The 20,934-nt window shown below is 53.8% G+C and overlaps 2 protein-coding genes across 2 annotated transcripts in view; both read left to right on the top strand.

Moving 5' to 3' along the window:
* LOC127466086 (maestro heat-like repeat-containing protein family member 6) overlaps positions 1–20,934 on the top strand; it is a 38,724-nt gene that overhangs the window by 1,240 nt on the left and 16,550 nt on the right. The window contains exons 5-11 of the mRNA XM_051776690.1: positions 189–253; positions 366–515; positions 701–849; positions 1,104–1,251; positions 1,497–1,684; positions 1,772–1,909; positions 19,001–19,115. Coding sequence (XP_051632650.1) covers positions 189–253; positions 366–515; positions 701–849; positions 1,104–1,251; positions 1,497–1,684; positions 1,772–1,909; positions 19,001–19,115 — 953 coding nt within the window. The remainder of the gene's footprint in view (positions 1–188; positions 254–365; positions 516–700; positions 850–1,103; positions 1,252–1,496; positions 1,685–1,771; positions 1,910–19,000; positions 19,116–20,934) is intronic.
* LOC127466211 (uncharacterized) overlaps positions 16,636–20,934 on the top strand; it is a 34,605-nt gene continuing 30,306 nt past the window's right edge. Inside the window, exons 1-2 of the mRNA XM_051776823.1 lie at positions 16,636–16,659; positions 16,700–16,762. The gene's annotated coding sequence lies outside the window, so the exon portion shown is untranslated. The remainder of the gene's footprint in view (positions 16,660–16,699; positions 16,763–20,934) is intronic.

Here is a 20,934-nt window from a genome sequence, read left to right on the forward strand (position 1 = left end):
TTGCCATCCCATTCCCTGTGGACATGGCCAAGGAAAGGGAGGGGGGAGGAGGGCCCGGGGCTGATCCCCCGGCAGTTCCATGCACTGGGCATCCCGGGGCCGGCCCCGCCTGTGGAGCGCGGGGTTGGGCCGTGTTCTCCGGCCTGTCCTGCAGCCCCTCAGATCTGACCGCACTTGCTCTTTGCCAGATCCAGGCCGGGCCCGGACACAAGAGCAGGACCGCGCCCGTGGCCGCTTCCGCAGGGCAGCCCAGGTACCTGCAGCCGTCGCCTCCTGGGCTGGGCCTGCTGTCAGGCCTGCTCAGCCTGGCACCTCTGTGGAAGCTCTCGAGGGCACATCCCTCTCTTCCTGCCTTTCTCCTGCAGATGGTTTGCGAATTCACCAGGTGCATTTGGAGGGAAGAGACCATTGCCATGGGCGCCGGGGGCATGGCAAACTCTGACCTCTCCAGTGCCGAAACCAGTGCTGCCCTGCTGGATTTGCTTGTGGAGAATGGTGTCTCCAATGCCAAGAAAGTAAGCAGCCTGTGGCCAGGGCTCCAGCCCTGCAGGGATTGGGTGGCCCCTCACGATGGCTCCGCTGGGCCCCCTCAGCCTTTGAGGCCGGCGGAGAGTGGTGGGAAGGGAAGCACCTGTCGGGGGAAGCTGGACAAGTTGCTGGCTCTGGCAGCTCTCCAACTCTCCCCCGTGCCCCCTTCCAGGTGCCGGCCTTGGTCAGGTACATCCACCGGTGGCTCACGGCCAACGCGTCTGCTGAGCACAGACTAGACAAGGCTGTGCTGGCTCTGGTCGAGGCACACCCCGTGGATGTGGCGGTGACTGTGCTGCGCTCAGCTCCATCCTGTGACAGGTATGGGCCCCCCTGCCTCCAGGGCTCACCAGCCCATTCCCCTGTAGAGCCCGTCCCAGGTGTCTGTCAGGCCGAGAGTTCCAGGAGCCTCTGGCTCTTCTGTTTCCCAGCCCTGGCATGCCAGCCGCGCATCCTGCTCCCATATGCCCTCCTTGCTCCTCACGGTGCTGCGGCTCTGTCACCTGGGAGCGGGAAGTGCCCAGGCCGTGGCACTGTGGCTGAGAGCCCGCTGACACAGAGCTTTGACCCCGCAGAGCTGCGGTGACCATGTGGAGGACAATCATCTCCTCAAGAAGTACTGCCGAGCCGGTGCTGCAGATACTTGCCCTTGTCCTGGGAAGCTGGCCAGCCTGCAGCATGTGCACCTTGGATGGGGATGAAACAGAAGTCTTTGCCCTGGCTGTGAGTTTCTGGAACCGGCCTTTGCTCACCCTCACGTCTCCTCCCCGGCAGCTCTTCCTCCTCCCCCAGCACTGCATCTCCCTGCCTTAGGCACTGGGCTGCAAAGCTGGCTTAGGGGCAGGTTCAGGGGCAGCAGGCCGGGTGCTCCTCCTGCGTCTCCCCTGGCCTCTCCCTGCCGCGCTCGGGCCCTGCCACATGGATGTCTGGGCACTGAGCGCTGTCTCCGGCTGGTTTGCTTTTTGCAGGCAACCTTGGCACTCTGGAAGATCCTCCATCTGCTCTGCTGCACGCGTGCAGTGAGGGGGTGTTTCCCCAACCTCTTTGTGCATCTGCTGTTCCAAGTGTTCTTCAGCACAGTGCAGATGCTGGAGGAGGTTGACACCTTCTGGAGGGAATGCCAGAAGCAACACAGCCTTCCCACCAACCCCAACAGGTGCTCCATCCCAGTCCTCCTGTCCCTGCCACGCCTTTGGGGCTGCCCAGGGCTCCCAGCATGACCTGGCCTTTGCTCTGCACACAGGTTTGCAGTGGTGACCATCAAAGCCCTGCTGCACCGTCTGCGCTGTGAGAGCGTGTTGGTGGCCATGGAACGCAAGCGTGGCTGGGACACGCTGCTCAGCGCTGACACCCACCACTACGCGGTGGGTCTGCTGGCCAGGTGAGACCCCCTTGTCCCCGCTGCCCCTGTCATTTCTGCCCTCTGCACGGGGCACCCCTACAGTACCCGTGGTCGTGGGCCAGAGGGCCTTGTCACCGAGGGATGGCCGAGCAGAGTGGAAAAGGCTGGGAGAGGCGGGTGCACAGGAGGAACCGCCTGCCAGAGTGCCCTCGTCCCCTGCCAGGGTGCTGGGGAAAGACCAGGCCTCTGGGAGTGAGTGGCGGGAGAGGCTTGCCCAGCCAGCTTGGGCATGACAGTGCCTTTTTCCCCCTGCCAGGGAGATGTGTTCTGCCTGCACAGCCTGGTGTTGCAGCATCGTATGCTGCCTCCTGGAGCTGCTCAGTGAAGAGATGTGTCCCTGGGAGCTCCCTGCCATGGCGTTCCTTGTGGAGGTGAGCCTGATGGCGAGCACTGCCTGGCCGAGCTGCCTCCACCTCTCTGGCCTTCTGCAGCCGCATCTGCGGGGGAAGCCCAGTGAACGGAGCTGGGGCAGAGGGGGGGGTTCCACTGTGCGCCCTTGGCCCCTTGCTGCTGGGGTGACACTTGTGCCAAGCTGTGTTTTGGGTCCCTCTGCTGCCAGCAATCTCACTTCCCTCTTGGCTCCTCAAGGTCAAGGAATCCGAGGGCTGGGTGGCACAGAGGAGTGGGCAAGTGGCCTGCGCAGAGCAGGGAGCCCAGGGGCTCTGCAGAGCCACTGCTGCTTTTGGGCAGGGCTGCCTGGGACGGTGCCTCATCCTGTGCTGCTGCCTGGGCCCAGCCCTGTGCGGGTGCGGGCTGCTGCCGGCCGGGCAGCCCGTCACCGCTCCATACCTTTCAGGCCCTGGTCTACCTGGAGGTGACCGACTGTGGCGAAAGCATCCTGCCGATCCTTTCAAGGCACCTGTGGAGCGAGTGCCCAGAGATGCGTCGCCAGGTGCTGAGAGGCCTCGTGGTGCTCAGCCAGGATGCTGTGACGGTGAGGAAGGGGCAGTTGGCTGAAGCCGTGCTGGAATCCTGGAGCTGGGAGCACAGCCGCTGCCAGCTCTGCTGCCTCCCCGCTCAGCTGCCCGAGTGCCTCAGGACAGGCCTTTGGCCTCTGGGCCCTGCAGCAGCCCGTGGGGCTGCCCCGCCAGAGCGGGGTTGGCGCTGCAGCCGTTCAGGGCTTCACAGCACAGCCTTGTGTTCCTCACAGGCCAAAAGAATGCGCAGCCTGACCCAAAGCCTGGTTCAGCTCCTGTGGGACGCAGATGTAGAGCTGGTCAGGATGTCTGTCGCTATCCTCGGCTTTCTGTTCTCGGACAAAGACATCCGACTCTCCAGCCCCACCGCCCTGCAGTTGGCTGAGGCGCTCCAGCCGCTCTTCGACAACGTAAGGCTCTGTGCCCCACAGCCACAGGCAATGGGTGCTGGCAGGAAACTTTGTGCCTTGTGGATTTTCAGGCCTGTGCCCAGGTGGGCCTGGAGAATTCAGTGCTGAGGTCTTTCCATTTCCACCAGGCTGACAGCAGTGTGCAGCTGTCCTCCATCCTCCTCTTCCGTGGGGTGATGCTGATGGTAGAGAAAGAGGGAAAAAAGCCCCTGAAGCCACACGTACACCAGAGCCTGCTTCCACTCTTCTTCCACTGCCATGATGAGAACCAGAGAGTGGCAGAGGTGAGCACTTGTGGACTGGTGTCCCCATGGGAGGGGGCTGGGCTGCCTCCTGCCCTGGCACCTTAGGGGCTCCAGCCTCCTCCTGGCCTTGCTCCAGGGACACGGGTCCTTTGCCCTGGGCCGTGGTGCCATCTCCCAGTGCTTGTTGCTCTGCAGGCCTCTGTGGAAGCGCTGCTTTGTGTGGCCGGCTTAGTGAAGAGGAGGGATCTCGAGAAGATCGTGAAGAAGAAGGAGCTGTGGAGGTTCAGCGAGTGCCTGGTAAGGACGGCCATGAAGCCCCAGCCCCAGGCTGGACCAGCCCCCAGCCCCCGATGCCCAGAGTGTGGGGCTGGCCCTGTGCCCCTGCCCACTGCTGCAGCCGCCTGCGGGACAGCAGCCTGTGCCCCACACGCTGCTGCCTTCCCTGGGGGTGCGGGCAGGGGAGGCCAGTGCTGGGCGCAGGCAGCGCCCGGCCAAGGGGCAGAGCCCCAGCCAACCCTTCCCTCCATGCCCTGCCACTCTCTGCAGCTGGAAAAGGAGCGGAGCCGAGTGGCCGAGTACCTGCGCCAGGCCCTTCCATACCTGGAGAGCCCACAGGAGCCCCTGCGCGAGGCAGCCATCAGGTTCACAGGTGAGCCACAAGGTCCCTCCCCGCCCCACCGCAGCTCGGCCCCAGCCCCGGCTGCTGCAGCGGCAGCAGGATCCGGCCCAGGGATGTGCTGTGGAGCCCCAAGTACCCCGGCGGCTGCCGCCGCCCTGTGCCAGCCCAGCCCTGGGGCGTCCCGAGGCCGGAAGGCCCCGGGCTCAGCCCTGCCAGGGCAGGAGGGCGTGTGGCCGGGCCGGCAGCGCCGCTGGGGGGGAGCTGTGCTGCTGGGCCGTGACAGCACCTGTCTTCCCAGGGATGGCTGGGAGGTATATGCAGGGACAGCCTGAAGAGCTGCAGGACATCATGGACAGTGAGTGAGGGCAGCGTGGTCTCAGCGGGGGCTAGTGGAGGAGCACAGAGCCTGGGCAGGGAGCTGCAATCCTGTCCCAGCTGCGGAGGGCTCTGCTCCCTGCACGCATGAGGAACGGCTTGGGCAGAGCAGGGAGAGATTTCAGGGGCACGGGGGGGATTGGTGGCCGGCGCCTTCCATCTGATCCTGTTGGGCCCTGCTCCCTTTTGGCCATGGCAAGAACTGGGTGAGATGGCCCTGGCTGGAGTGGCTTCTTGGGTGGCCACAGATCCAGGCTCTGACCTTGGCTCTGTTGCTCCCTGTTGCAGCCCTTGAGGGTATGAGGAACGACACCAGCCCCACCGTCTCGAGCCTGGCACGTCAGAGCTGCCGTGTCATCGAAGCTGTCCATAGAGCTCCATCCTGCAGACGGCCGCAGCTGCGAGACTGGCTCTGCAGGGCCTGCAAGACCCGGCCTGCTCTGTGGGGCAGTTTCTGCCTGTGCTGCCAGAGCTCTGTGGAGGGTTGACGTGGGAAGCTGTGTCTGCTGGGGCCACGTGAGCCTGCGAGGAAGACCCCTGCTCTGCAAGCACTTTCCTCGACCCCAGCATGGGACTATAAAATTCCTCTTGTCACGTACAGAGGCTCAGGAGTCTTATTTGGTGCTCACTTTCCACAGGGGATTGGGGAAGAGGGGAAAAAGGGTCCTTGGGCTTAGCAACACTTGCCCAGGTTTGCGGTGAGAAGAGAAAGAACCCTAAGTGCCCTTGGCCTTTGGTGGTGCTCTGCTGAAGCCTCCAAGCTTGCAGCAGAGCAGATGGGCAAAGCCTGGAGCTATGGGGATCCCTGAGAAAAAGGTCCTTGGAGATGGCCAGAAGCCCTGTGACAGGCAGGAAGTGCTGTCTGTGTCCCGCCCGTGTGTTGGCCGGCTGCTGTGGCGCTTGCCTGGGGCGTCTGCCATGCCTGCTGCAGAAGGCCTGGAGGCCTGGTCAGGAGGGTGGGGACAGCGCTAAGGGGACCAGGCTGGCCTGGCTGGGGACAAGGAGGGCAAGGGGGCCCTGCCGGGGCACGCCCGCTGGGTGCTGCCGGCCAGGGGCAGGGGCAGAGGCAGGGCTGTGGGCCAGCCCGGACCCCCGCGGCTGCCCAGGCCACGGGTCTGTGGCCCAGAACCCGCTGAGCCAGAGCTCTGGGCCCGCAGAGCTGCTGCCAGCACGGGGAGGGCGCGGGGCTCCTGGGGCAGGGCTGCACAGTGGCTGCTGCCCAAGCCACAGACAACAGCAGCAGGCTGTGCACAGGAGCAGCAGCACCCACAACGCCTGGGCCTCCTCAGGGAGTCGTCCCCTGGGGGCACAGTTCTTTGGGCAGGAGACGGGCACCAACCCTGCCAGGACTCGGGGCAGTGGCAGGTGGCTGTGAGCAGCTGTTGAACTGCGGGGACAGTCCTGCCTTCCCTCCCCCCTCCCCAGGTTGCCACGGGTTTCTCCCCCCACCTGAGGTATTGGAACTTTGTTTCTTCTGAAATGTTCCAGACTTTCTGTCCTGGGGATAACAACTGTTGTTCCTTTTTATTAAGCCCGGTGCTCAAACTGCCAGTTCGAGTCCCAAAATTCCAAGATTCCTCCCAGACCAAAGGTGCCACACCAGAAAGGTCTTGCTGCCCATGGAGTGCCCAGGCTGGCCTACCAAGTGCACCAGAAAGCCAAAGATTCCAGGCTTTCTTTCCTGGGTATAGGGGCTGTTGTTGGCTTTTTTCAGCCCTGCGCTGCAACTGCCAGTCCCAAAATTCCTGACGGACCAAGATTCTTCCCAGAGAAAAGGTGCCAGGACAGAAAGCTCTTGCTGCCCGTGGAGTACTCAGGCTGACCCACCAAGTGCACCAGAAAGTGAAAGGTTCCAGGCTTACTTTCCTGGGGGAAAGGCCACTTGGTTCCCTTTTTTTTAGCCCTGCGCTGAAATTGCCATACCTACTCTGAAAATTGAATACGGATGAAGATTCCTCCAAGACCATGGGTGCCAGGACATAGAGCTCTTGCTTCCTATCGAATGCCCATGCTGGCCCACCAGCTGTACCAGAAAGCCAAACCTTACAGCCTTTCTTTCCTGGGGAAAGAGCTGTTGTTTTGTTTTTTTCAACCCTGTCCTCTATTTGTGAATCCAACTCTTAAAATTGTATACGAACAAAGACTTCTCCCAGATAAAAGATGCCAGGACAGAAAGCTCTTGCTGCCCATGGAGTGTCCAGGCTGAGCCACCAAGTGCACTAGAAAGCCAAAGGTTCCAGGCTTTCTGTCCTGCCAATAAGCGCTTTTTTTTTTTTTTTTGGTTTTTGAGCCCTGCAATGAAACAACCAGTTTGAGTCCCAGAAGTCCACAGAGATGAAGATTCCTCCCAGAACAAAAGTCCCACCAAAAAAGCTCTTGCTGCCCATGGAGTGCCCAGGCTGAACCACCAAGTACACCAGAAAGCCAAAGGTTCCAGGCTTTCTTTCCTGGGCAGAAGGGCTGTGGTTTGCTTTTTTAGGCCTACGATGCAACTGCCAGTCCCACTCTCAATATTCTGCATAGACCAAGATTCCACCTAGAGCAAAGGTGCCACACCAGAATTCTCCTGCTGCCCATGGAGTGACCACGCTGAGCCACCAAGTGCACTAGAAAGTGAAAGGTTCCAGGCTTTCTTTCTTTGGGAGAAGGGCTGTTTTTTTCTTTTTTAGGCCTACGCTGCAACTGCCAGTCCCACGCTGAAAATTCCAGATGGACGAATATTTCTCCCAGGGTAAAAGTGCCAGGAGAGAAAGCTCTTACTGCCCATGGAGTGCCCAGGTTGGCCTACCAAGTGCACCAGGAAGCCCAAGGATCCAGGCTTTCTTTCCTGCCTCTGTAGGCAGAAGGTTTGCCTTATGTATAGTCTGTAGTGCTTCTCAAATCACGTAGTCTAGATGTTGGAATTGAAAAAAAAAAGGCTATGCACAGGACCCTTTCTCTCACGATTAAGGGTTGCTTTGCAAGGTATCAACATTTCACGTGACAGAAGAAAACTGTTTTGACACCTCTGAAGAAGAATTTTTACACAACAGAGGGAAAGACTACAACAACAGTCGCCCTGTACAAGATGGGGCTTACTTTGACTTGTCCTGATGTTATTGCTTTCACCTGAGTTCCCTGGCTTTCCATGAGTTCTAATTAGTTCACCTGACATTACTGCCAACACAGCAATCAGCACAGCCTGTGATCCCAACCGTGCCACGGGGACAAGCTTCTTACAAACACAGCCAGGTGACACCATTCAGCACAGTGCATTACAGCACTGAACTGTCTGATGAATACTGGGGTTAATTCTGTGAGTACCCTGATGATTGGATTTCATACATTTCTTAGAACTCTAATAACATCTCATTATTTTAATAGTTGCAGTCAGTTTGGCTTCACTGCATAGGTCGTGTTGGGTTAACAGCAGGTCTGTCAGAAGGAAGACAGGACTATAGAGGCAGATACTGTGAGCTTTCTGTGGAGTCACGGTGAGCTTGCTGGAGCTTAGCCACTATGAGTCTACAAATGCTGAATCATTGTGAGATTGCTGTAGAGCAGCCAATCGTGATGTATGTTTATGAAAAAGCACCAATTGTGGTGTAACATGGATGTTATGCCAAGGGTTATAAATGGCGTGACTTGTTCCAATAAAGGATCTATCCCTCTCCTGTCCTGCTTGTGGAAGAAGACTGTTTCTGCGTCACTTTGGCCATCTCAACGTAACAGCGACAAGGTGGTATTCCCACAACGTGTTGTGGTTGTTTATAGTGTTCAAAGCACATTCTGTCATTATTCCCTGCCGCAGGCCAGGTCTGCTTAGAAGCAGTTTGGTGGAGAAGTGTGCCAGAGGTAGTTAAATACCACTCAGTTGAATGAATTTCATCCAGTTCTTGAACTATATGTTTAAAGGCTCTTTAGCACTTCATTTTTAACACTGTCCCTAGGCTTGATTATTTCTCCTGTACATGCAGGATGATCTCCAAAATATTGGAGATGACATGAGGGAAACAATTTTCTTGCTCCCTCTCTTCTCTGTTTCCACCCCCATCCTCTTGTCTGCAAAAAAGATAGCATTCATGGCTCTTTGAATCTGAACAAGGGCTTTACTTTCCATATTCACAATTAGTAATATGTTCAGTTTGCCAGGAAGCTGTGGTTTACCTCAGCAAGAAGAGTTTGGGTAAGGCACTGAGGTATGTCAGTGAGAAGAGCTGAAGGGTTCGGGTTTGCTCAGCAGAGTCCAGAAGACTTTGCAGTGAGCAGAACGTTTTGAGCAGGAGGAACTGAGATGGAACTCCTGTGTTTAGGCAGGAAACAGAGTTATTCACAAAAGCGTTTGTGTGACAGCTAGTACCTAATTAATATAAAGAGTATACAAGTTGATTCACTGGGCAAAAAGGTCTGAAGAAGTAGATGAGAAATCCTATGAATCGTCTGGGTGAAGGGGTAGCATGGAACAGGCAGCCCTTGAGGGAAGAGCAGGATGTGTAGAGCAAAAAATTGAGCAAAATCTTTACTGGAAAGTGGAAAAAAGATCAAAGTTAATGTGCAAGGGGACTAGTCTAAGCTGGTAAGTGTACAAAGCAGGAGAAGGGATGAAGATGTCAGTGGCAAATGCCAAAGCAGCTTTCTTGAGTCCTGCTGACAGTTCTGACTCTGGGTGCTGGGTAAAATATATTAGAGCTGAATCAAGGGCCATCCCTCATGGTTTGAGACAGTTTAGAAAATAGTAATGCTGCATCAAGGAAAGAAAACAATCTTCTCAGATTTTTTAAGACCACCTGAGAACAAGAGTTTTGAATTACACTTACAAAAGCAATAATTCCTAAAAAAAAATCAAGAAAGTAAGACTTAAGCTCCCAACTTAAACTTTTTCTTAGTTTGTATCCTTACAGCACAAGAAAACGTATGAGACTGAGACAGAGAGAAAATTCTTAAGATATCAGAGCAAAAAATTCGAAAGGAGAAGGGCACTTGGGACACAGGGAGACCTTTGAAGGACAGAACAGTGAAGGACAGACAGACAGCTTTGTAAGACAGGACAAGAGGTTCTCCTCTTTAGGCCTTGGTTTTGGCTGCTTTAGTGAGTAGGACAGAAGGAAGACTCGAATGACAGAAGAAATTCCTTCCTGTTGTTGCTTCTGGTACCACCACTTCCCGCTCCCAGAAAATGTGCTCAGAGTTGTAGACCTCTGTTCCCTGCCTCTTTCCTGATCAGAAGAAAGAGTGCTCACCTGGGGACTCTACAGCTGTTCCGAAGGGTGAAGGAGTGGAAAGCACTGCAGAAGCAGTAAGATAAACATCTCGATGGCAATAATCATACTACTCAGAAAAAAAAATATTCAAGCAAGTACTTCTGGTAGTAATGCACTGGTACACTGGGTTCCTGATTTATTTACCAGGCTTGCTACTCTCTTTCACCTCTAGGAAGAATCAGTAACCCTTCCTTCATGGACTCTATACAAATTTTCCTCACTGTGAATCCATTCATAACTAGTCTTTGTTTCCAATCATATTCTAGAGATGTGAGTAAAATATATGATGACATCCTTCCGAAAGCCTGTTGGCCACATAAAACAAGTATAACTCTCAGTCATGTCACTTGCCATAACTGAGGCTGTGAAAAGCATGACAAGATTCATCAATTCTTCATAGCTCCAGTATATATTGTATGAACATATGAAGAAACAAAACAAAACAGCTTGCTTTTGGTCATGCAAAGCACCCATTCAAGTCCTAAGAGCTTTATTGATTTATTTTCTTTGTATAATTTGACTCAGTGTGTTTCCTGATGGAAACCAGTGGCATAATGTAATTATTGTCAGCCTGGCCAATGGTTTACTGAAAATTACATTCCCAACCTGGGTTTATGCCTAGTATAAGCCTCTTGTTTAGCTTGAGGGTAATTTTCCTGTGTTTTTTTTAAACAGCTAATGGAGTCCAAAGAAATACAGAGAAGACTAGCAATAGTATCTACAGTGACCAGGGAGTTGCCAACACTTTCCTTTCTTCAACTGCGAGTTCGATTCCCATAGTCTTAACATTCTGCTCCTTAAGAACTGGTGGGTGTCTTGAGAGCCACCTAATGAATCCCTGAATGGTGCTAGAAGCAGTGAAGTTCTCTACGTTTGCCTCCAGCATTTTGAGCTGGAGCATAACAGTTATTTTGTTTCCATGAGATAGAATGGAACAGTTTGCTACTGTTCCACTAAACTCAAGCAGCACCCCCATTATTCCAAATCTAAAAAATCTATGTAGCTTCATGCTAATGAAATGCACCTCTATGATAATCCTTTTGTAGAAATACTACTGTGGAAATAAAGGTAAAAGAATGCTGAGGTGGGACCCAGACTGGTACTAAAATGTAATGGTTATTGGCAAAAAAATACCAGTAATGCCACATAGAAAAGGCCCAGGATAAAACAGATTTTTACTGTATTTATCCTCTCCCATATGTGCAGAGCTCACCATCGCAACAGTTTGATTAGAGCATAATTAGAGTATGTTTGCATCTTTCTTCATTTACCAAGCATTTCCTAATGACGTGACACTGACACTGAGCTGACTGCCCTTGCTGTGTTTGCTAGTTTTAATTTCACTTGAAGAATAATCAATGCAAATGCTCTCTTTCCTGCTCCTTCTCAGCATGTTTGAATATTGCTGCTTTTCCTCTGAGCATGTAGTCTCCCCGAAGAGAATGCTTGTGCCATCCATGCATTTCACTTTGGCAAACACGAGTTAATGTTATCATCTAATTACTTGGTATGTGCGATAGAAACGAAGCCATCTAATGCTATGATGAATGAAATCTACAAGAGGGAAGAGACAGAACTCCCTATTTTCATATTACGTTTTGAAACAGTAATGAAAATGATACTCCAAAAACTACCTGATTGGCAGTTTTAAGGACTAGAACTCCTCTGTCTAGGAAGATGATGGAGTGGGAGAACCACCCTGTTTTCACAGTACTCCTCATTCTTGCCCAATTCACTTTATAGGAGCTATTGACAACCTTTTAGTTGTTACTGGTCTCCTTTCTATTTAGACTGGCTCTATGAAGGATAGGATTACAGCCGTTACAGAATTATCCAGTAAGTCATCTCCCCAGAAATTATTTTCATAGCGTGAGTTTTTGGGATACACAGTTCCTTCATTAATGTAATCCTCAATTTTTTACCCTTCAGTATTACTTGACCTAATTAGGTAATGCTCAGGTTGAAGGAGGTCACTTTCTAAGAGTTTATCCCATAAGCTGGCTAGTCTTTTTTGTTTCTTACTGAAATAAGCCCCAGAGAAGGCTCTTGACTCTGCAGTCTCTGATACATGGTCAATCTGTATGTTTAGATGGCCTGTAGAAGGTCAAACGAGTGAATATCAGGGTTATTCTAGATTAGATAGTGTTACACACCTCATATGAATAGCCAGGCTGTATACACAGTAGAGAAACTCTCTCAGACTGCCCTCTGTGAGAATGAAAGCCTCATTGAAAGGACTAAAATAGATTTATGTGTCTTGTTTCTTGAGATGTCTAGTAAGTCAAGGTGAGTGCACGGTGAGTGCAATAAAAGTGATCTTATTTATTGTCCAGTTTAGCCCGTACCAATTTAGTAATCTCCTGTACTCTGCTCTCCAGCAACTGGTAATTTTCACATGTTTCTTGGTTCTGTCTAAGACCCTTTGAAATAATGTGGAACTGAGAGCAGCTGATGGCTATAGAGCTTGGGAACATTTGCATGAAAAGATTTTTGTGCATCAGTATGCTAGTGAAAAAAGTATCTTCTGTAGAGTTTGAAAGACCGAATGACAGTCTGTTAGAGTACACCTTTGGAATAACTTTTTAAATGCCACAATGCTGATATCACTTGAAATGCTTAAATAATTTTCTGACAGTAGCAGAGAAGTGTACAATAATGAGTACAAATCAATATGGCTTTGGGTTTATTTGGTGGAAAAAAACCTGTGTGGAAACCTCGTTTTGGAAAGCGATTATGAGTTACTAATTGGCATTCAAAGTGTAGAAAATAATTTGGAACTGGGACAAAGGAGTAGTTCAACTTTGTGCAAAATTGCTTATCTATCTGGTGTCAACCCAAATTCTACCTAAACTGCGGTACATTATCTTGTCTCTGAATTTACAGGAGATACTGTGACTGTTGATAAAAATCTGCTTTTTATCAAGGGATTTATATTAGTATTTAGGAGGCAAACATTCTGGCTTTAATAGTACTGCATGTTAACAAATACTTGTTATACTTATCTATACACCACTTTAACTAGAAGCTGAAGTAAACCTGCATTTCTTCTGCATGAAAACAGTAGTAGCCATCTCACTTTCCTCCAGGTATTAGAAGATAAGAATCATTTTTTAAGCCCCCCTCCAATGACCATGATTCATGATCAATGGAAAGGTCCTCTTTAGTTTGGAATGGAAAACTACTATTGTTTACTTTAAAACAAAAGCCAAGAAAATGACTTATTATTTTCTCTTTCAAGATGACAGATAATTCAGTGAGTAAATAATTATTGTGGTACTCAAGATGACATCATAGATTTATGAACTGAGATCATGATGATTTTGTGTAGGATAAGACATACACTCTCTCCATTTTGGTTTCCTTCTGGCACAAGGAAGACAATGTAAATGTTCTATTTTTTTGCTGTATTGTTAGGATAAGTAAATTGAATATTCTGTTAAGTAAATCATCACCATCACTCTAAAGTGATAATAATAACACTATTATAACTGTTATGTCTGCATAAAATTTATAGGGGGTATGATGAATTCAGGTACTGTGGCTACCTTGAGAGAGAGACTTTTCCTAATTTTCCATGAAATCATCTTGTAATTTGTCAGGGCCTGTTCCTACTCCTTGTCCAATAAGCAGCATAAAGACTTTATGCTCATCTGTTCCCGAGCTTGAAAAACTCAGTTGGTTGTGTATTGGTTGAAATACTTTCAATAAATACAAAATACTTTATTGTGTATTAAATCTCATCCAGCTTATATACATCTAGAAGGGGGGACAGTTACATGGAACAAAAAGTGGGTAGACAAAAAAAAGACCCAATGAGTCATCAAAAGCATTGCATGAGAGTCAGGCTCCATAAGAAAGGAAATATATCTATGTATGAATTGTCTGTGTTTGTTAGAGCTTGCACCTGTGTTCTGTAACAGAACTAAAGTTGGGGGCAGCAGGGAAGAGAAGTAGAGTATGTTATTAGGTAAAGGTTTGTGGAAGTAAGCTTAAGAAACAGATTAATTCCTAAGTTGTTCTGTTAAGGCTAACTTTGGAGTTTTCAGTAGTTTCTTCACTGACTAAAGTTCACCTTAATATTATCCGTTCAACTCCTTCCAGGGTCAATATTTTCATGGGCTTCTTGACAGTATCAGCAATCATTGATCCTGGTGCAACAACTGAGGAACAATAGATTTTGTAGTGTCTTCCATTGACATCATAACCACCTACTCTCTCTCTTTGTTGGTAAGGACTAATTAAAAGCCACAAAACACTGACTCAAAGCCGAGTGTTTCATTGTTTTAAAGTGATTTTCCTTCAAGAAAGTACTACCAGACTATGTCTCTATCTGGAGATTAATGCATGAATAAAAAGAAAATAAAAAAGAACAGATGAAAAAGTCAAGAATTTTTGTTTCTTGCTACTGCTTTGCTCCCCAACTTGCACCATGTATAGGCAGGTCAAGCACTGCTCTATTAAAGAACAGCAAGTTCTCTTCAACAGAGCTTGCAATTTCTGGGACTCCTCTACTTAGAATTGAACAGTTTTGACAAGAAGACAAAAAATATAACCAAAGGAAGGGCAGGAAACAAACAAAATAAAAGTATGTCCTACACAGCGAAACTCTGGTACAAAAATAATATTTACTGTAATTATAAATAATAAATAAGTCCTTGTTTGTAAATTTGCTATTGATAATGAATAAAAGAAAACATAAAAATTTCAGAGTGTTATTCTTATGGAATAGATAGTAAAAGCTAATTGTGACCACTGGTTGTGAACTGATTGAAGTGATCCTCTACTCCCTACTGAGTAGGAATGGCCAGTCAGAATAAAAAATGATAGACAGTTTTTAAATCGATGCCAGGAAAAAAGTCGAATTTACCAAACATTTGTTGCCATGCCAGGTGTATTTCAACAAGACATGCATGATATTGTTACATGAGAAAAAACCAACTAAACACAACCTTTCTTCCTTTTCAAAGACTTTCTTCTCAAGTATCCATAGTTTTACAGAACCCAATCCAAAGAGAGATCCCCAAAGATTTCATATTATTCATTGTTATGCAAAAACATGACAAGCAATATGATTTGTCTTTGAGAAACTGTTTCAGACTATGACAGGAAAAAGCAGTGACTACTGAGGCAGTCACTTGAAAGCCACAAAGCCAACAAAAGGTAAGGGTTTGTTGGTTTCTTGCTTTCATCTTTTATGCCTCAATTACTAAACCTGTTCTCCCCCTGACCCCTCATTACATAAGAGCAATAAATTCCCCTATCTGGCTGTAACACACACAGTACTACATCAAACCCTATGGATTCCATATGGATTTTCCTTGGTCTGCTTCAGCACTATCCCTTGGGCAGGGTGTCACAGGGCCCTTTGTGACACGTGCTGACATAGTAGTGGTGGTGAGGTGGCCACGCCTCAGTGCTCCTCGGAGCGTGCGACGGGACGGACGGGAGAGAGCGGTGTTGTGCGGAGCCCCCGCGCAGCCAACTCCTTCCCTGCGGATCCGGAGCGTTTTGGAGGCGTTTCTGTGCTGCAAGTGCCCTCAAGGCCAGACCGTGGGACTTGGTGACACGGAGCTTTTGCGAGGTGTCTCCAAGCCCCGCGGCAGGTGCCCTTGAGGCCGCACTGCAGGACTTGCTTACCCGTAGCGTTTTGTAGGCTTTTATCTCTTTCAGGTGCCCTCGAGGCCAGACCGCGGGAGTTGGTGACCCGGAGCTTTGGCGAGGAGTCTCCAGTTCCTGCGGCAGGTGCCCTCGAGGCCATTCTCTGGGGCTCGGTGCCCCGGAGCTTTTCCCTGGCGTCTCCAATCCCTGCAGCAGGTGCCCTTGAGGCCCGACTGTAGGATGGCAGGGAGACGCTTCAGCCTGGGCAGGTGTCTCGGGAGGAAGAAGAAGGACGGCCCTGGGACTGGCCCAGCACGGCAGCCTGAGGAGGCGGAGCGGTCCCAGCCCCTGCAGGAGGGTGAGTGGCAGAGCTGGGCCCCTGGGCTGGTGGTTGCATCCGGCTGGGCCTCTTGCCATCCCATCCCCAGTGGACATGGCCAGGAAAAGGGAGGGGAGAGGAGGGCCCGAGGCTTATCCCCGGCAGTTCCCGGTAGCCCCCGGCATCCCGGGCCCGGGCCCGCCTGTGGAGCGCGGGGTTGGGCTGTGTTCTCCGACCTGTCCCGCCGCCCCTCAGCTCTGACCGCGCTTGCTCTTTGCCAGATCCAGGTTGGACCCAGACACAAGAGCAGGACCGCGCCCGTGGCCGCTTCCGCAGGGCAGCCCAGGTACCTGCAGCCGTCACCTCCTGGGCTGGGCCTGCTGTCAGGTCTGCTCAGCCTGGTACCTCTGTGGAAGCTCTCCAGAGCACATCCCTCTCTTCCCTGCCCTTTGTTTTCCTGTAGGCCTTTCTGAAATTTGTGGGCATTCGGCGTAGAAGGACCAAGATCACACCAACCGAGGTCATGGCACAGCCTGACCCCACGCCGAGTGAGCTCACGGCCGAGGCTGATGGCGCAACCACCCAGGGCATGGCAGGCACTGACATCACACCCGTTCAGCGCCTGCCCAATGCTCCTAGTCTGGACATTCCCGGGGAGAGAGTTGTCTCTGTGGAAGTAAGCAGCCTGTGGGTAGGGATTGTGTGGCCCCTCTAGTCAGGTCTGCTGGACCCCCTCTGCCTTTGAGGCCAGCACGGTGTGGTGGGAAGGGAAGCCCTTCTCGGGGGAAAGTGGGAAAATCGCTCCCTCTGGCAGCTCTCCAACTCCCCCATGGCCCCTCCAGGCCAACCTGTGGGACTTGATGAGCCGGAGCGTTCCCAAACCTCCTGTATTGCAGGTGCCTTCAAGGCACTTGTGCAGGACTTGATGACCCAGAGCTTTTGCGTACCATCTGTCCTGCAGGAAGCCGTGAAGCCAGACAGAGACATGGAGCAGAGCCCCCCCAGGGTGCCCAAGCTGGCCTGGCTGAAGGAGGGGGAGGAGGAAGGCCCTGGAGCTGCCCTGTCACAGCAGCCTGAGGAGGCGGAGCGGTCCCAGCCCCTGCAGGAGGGTGAGTGGCAGAACTGGGCCCCAGGGCTGATGGCTGAAGCCAGATGGGCCTCTTGCCATCCCATTCCCTGTGGACATGGTCAAGGAAAGGGAGGGGGGAGGAGGGCCCGGGGCTGATCCCCCGGCAGTTCCATGCACTGGGCATCCCGGGGCCGACCCCGCCTGTGGAGCGCGGGGCTGGGCCGTGTTCTCCGGCCTGTCCTGCAGCCCCTCAGCTCTGACCGCGCTCGCTCTTTGCCAGATCCAGGCCGGGCCCGGACACAAGAGCAGGACCGCGCCCGTGGCCGCTTCCGCAGGGCAGCACAGGTACCTGCAGCCGTCGCCTCCTGGGCTGGGCCTGCTGTCAGGCCTGCTCAGCCTGGCACCTCTGTGGAAGCTCTCGAGGGCACATCCCTCTCTTCCTGCCTTTCTCCTGCAGATGGTTTGTGAATTCACCAGGTGCATTTGGAGGGAAGAGACCATTGCCATGGGCGCCGGGGGCATGGCAAACTCTGACCTCTCCAGTGCCGAAACCAGTGCTGCCCTGCTGGATTTGCTTGTGGAGAATGGTGTCTCCAATGCCAAGAAAGTAAGCAGCCTGTGGCCAGGGCTCCAGCCCTGCAGGGATTGGGTGGCCCCTCACGATGGCTCCGCTGGGCCCCCTCAGCCTTTGAGGCCGGCGGAGAGTGGTGGGAAGGGAAGCACCTGTCGGTGGAAGCTGGACAAGTTGCTGGCTCTGGCAGCTCTCCAACTCTCCCCCGTGCCCCCTTCCAGGTGCCCGCCTTGGTCAGGTACATCCACCGGTGGCTCACGGCCAACGCGTCTGCTGAGCACAGACTAGACAAGGCTGTGCTGGCTCTGGTCGAGGCACACCCCATGGATGTGGCGGTGACTGTGCTGCGCTCTGCCCCATCCTGTGACAGGTATGGGCCCCCCTGCCTCCAGGGCTCACCAGCCCATTCCCCTGTAGAGCCTGTCCCAGGTGTCTGTCAGGTCGAGAGTTCCAGGAGCCTCTGGCTCTTCTGTTTCCCAACCCTGGCATGCCAGCCGCGCATCCTGCTCCCATATGCCCTCCTTGCTCCTCACGGTGCTGCGGCTCTTTCACCTGGGAGCGGGAAGTGCCCAGGCCGTGGCACTGTGGCTGAGAGCCCACTGACACAGAGCTTTGACCCCGCAGAGCTGCGGTGACCATGTGGAGGACAATCATCTCCTCAAGAAGTACTGCCGAGCCGGTGCTGCAGATACTTGCCCTTGTCCTGGGAAGCTGGCCAGCCTGCAGCATGTGCACCTCGGATGGGGATGAAACAGAAGTCTTTGCCCTGGCTGTGAGTTTCTGGAACCGGCCTTTGCTCACCCTCACGTCTCCTCCCCGGCAGCTCTTCCTCCTCCCCCAGCACTGCATCTCCCTGCCTTAGGCACTGGGCTGCAAAGCTGGCTTAGGGGCAGGTTCAGGGGCAGCAGACCGGGTGCTCCTCCTGCGTCTCCCCTGGCCTCTCCCTGCCGCGCTCGGGCCCTGCCACATGGATGTCTGGGCACTGAGCGCTGTCTCCGCCTGGTTTACTTTTTGCAGGCAACCTTGGCACTCTGGAAGATCCTCCATCTGCTCTGCTGCACGCGTGCAGTGAGGGGGTGTTTCCCCAACCTCTTTGTGCATCTGCTGTTCCAAGTGTTCTTCAGCACAGTGCAGATGCTGGAGGAGGTTGACACCTTCTGGAGGGAATGCCAGAAGCAACACAGCCTTCCCACCAACCCCAACAGGTGCTCCGTCCCAGTCCTCCTGTCCCTGCCACGCCTTTGGGGCTGGCCAGGGCTCCCAGCATGACCTGGCCTTTGCTCTGCACACAGGTTTGCAGTGGTGACCATCAAAGCCCTGCTGCACCGTCTGCGCTGTGAGAGCGTGTTGGTGGCCATGGAACGCAAGCGTGGCTGGGACACGCTGCTCAGCGCTGACACCCACCACTACGCGGTGGGTCTGCTGGCCAGGTGAGACCCCCTTGTCCCCGCTGCCCCTGTCATTTCTGCCCTCTGCACGGGGCACCCCTACAGTACCCGTGGTCGTGGGCCAGAGGGCCTTGTCCCCGAGGGATGGCCGAGCAGAGTGGAAAAGGCTGGGAGAGGCGGGTGCACAGGAGGAGCCGCCTGCCAGAGTGCCCTCGTCCCCTGCCAGGGTGCTGGGGAAAGACCAGGCCTCTGGGAGTGAGTGGCGGGAGAGGCTTGCCCCGCCAGCTCGGGCATGACAGTGCCTTTTTCCCCCTGCCAGGGAGATGTGTTCTGCCTGCACAGTCTGGTGTTGCAGCATCGTATGCTGCCTCCTGGAGCTGCTCAGTGAAGAGATGTGTCCCTGGGAGCTCCCTGCCATGGCGTTCCTTGTGGAGGTGAGCCTGATGGCGAGCACTGCCTGGCCGAGCTGCCTCCACCTCTCTGGCCTTCTGCAGCCGCATCTGCGGGGGAAGCCCAGTGAACGGAGCTGCGGCAGAGGGGTGGTTCCACTGTGTGCCCTTGGCCCCTTGCTGCTGGGGTGACACTTGTGCCCAGCTGTGTTTTGGGTCCCTCTGCTGCCAGCAATCTCACTTCCCTCGTGGCTCCTCAAGGCCAAGGAATCCGAGGGCTGGGTGGCGCAGAGGAGTGGGCAAGTGGCCTGCGCAGAGCAGGGAGCCCAGGGGCTCTGCAGAGCCACTGCTGCTTTTGGGCAGGGCTGCCTGGGACGGTGCCTCATCCTGTGCTGCTGCCTGGGCCCAGCCCTGTGCGGGTGCGGGCTGCTGCCGGCCGGGCAGCCCGTCACCACTCCGTGCCTTTCAGGCCCTGGTCTACCTGGAGGTGACCGACTGCGGCGAAAGCATCCTGCCGATCCTTTCAAGGCACCTGTGGAGCGAGTGCCCAGAGATGCGTCGCCAGGTGCTGAGAGGCCTCGTGGTGCTCAGCCAGGATGCTGTGACGGTGAGGAAGGGGCAGTTGGCTGAAGCCGTGCTGGAATCCTGGAGCTGGGAGCACAGCCACTGCCAGCTCTGCTGCCTCCCCGCTCAGCTGCCCGAGTGCCTCAGGACAGACCTTTGGCCTCTGGGCCCTGCAGCAGCCCGTGGGGCTGCCCCACCAGAGCGGGGTTGGCGCCGCAGCCGTTCAGGGCTTCACAGCACAGCCTTGTGTTCCTCACAGGCCAAAAGAATGCGCAGCCTGACCCAAAGCCTGGTTCAGCTCCTGTGGGACGCAGATGTAGAGCTGGTCAGGATGTCTGTCGCTATCCTCGGCTTTCTGTTCTCGGACAAAGACATCCGACTCTCCAGCCCCACCGCCCTGCAGTTGGCTGAGGCACTCCAGCCGCTCTTCGACAACGTAAGGCTCTGTGCCCCACAGCCACAGGCAATGGGTGCTGGCAGGAAACTTTGTGCCTTGTGGATTTTCAGGCCTGTGCCCAGGTGGGCCTGGAGAATTCAGTGCTGAGGTCTTTCCATTTCCACCAGGCTGACAGCAGTGTGCAGCTGTCCTCCATCCTCCTCTTCCGTGGGGTGATGCTGATGGTAGAGGAAGAGGGAAAAAAGCCCCTGAAGCCACACGTACACCAGAGCCTGCTTCCACTCTTCTTCCACTGCCATGATGAGAACCAGAGAGTGGCAGAGGTGAGCACTTGTGGGCTCTGGTGTCCCCATGGGAGGGGGCTGGGCTGCCTCCTGCCCTGGCACCTTAGGGGCTCCAGCCTCCTCCTGGCCTTGCTCCAGGGACACGGGTCCTTTGCCCTGGGCCGTGGTGCCATCTCCCAGTGCTTGTTGCTCTGCAGGCCTCTGTGGAAGCGCTGCTTTGTGTGGCCGGCTTAGTGAAGAGGAGGGATCTCGAGAAGATCGTGAAGAAGAAGGAGCTGTGGAGGTTCAGCGAGTGCCTGGTAAGGACGGCCATGAAGCCCCAGCCCCAGGCTGGACCAGCCCCCAGCCCCCGATGCCCAGAGTGTGGGACTGGCCCTGTGCCCCTGCCCACTGCTGCAGCCGCCTGCGGGACAGCAGCCTGCGCCCCACACGCTGCTGCCTTCCCTGGGGGTGCGGGCAGGGGAGGCCAGTGCTGGGCGCAGGCAGCGCCCGGCCAAGGGGCAGAGCCCCAGCCAACCCTTCCCTCCATGCCCTGCCGCTCTCTGCAGCTGGAAAAGGAGCGGAGCCGAGTGGCCGAGTACCTGCGCCAGGCCCTTCCATACCTGGAGAGCCCACAGGA

This window comes from Manacus candei, unplaced genomic scaffold (assembly GCF_025592945.1).
Source record: "Manacus candei isolate 608988 ecotype Guabito, Panama unplaced genomic scaffold, ASM2559294v1 h1tg000009l, whole genome shotgun sequence".
In the NCBI taxonomy this organism is placed as follows: Eukaryota; Metazoa; Chordata; class Aves; order Passeriformes; family Pipridae; genus Manacus; species Manacus candei.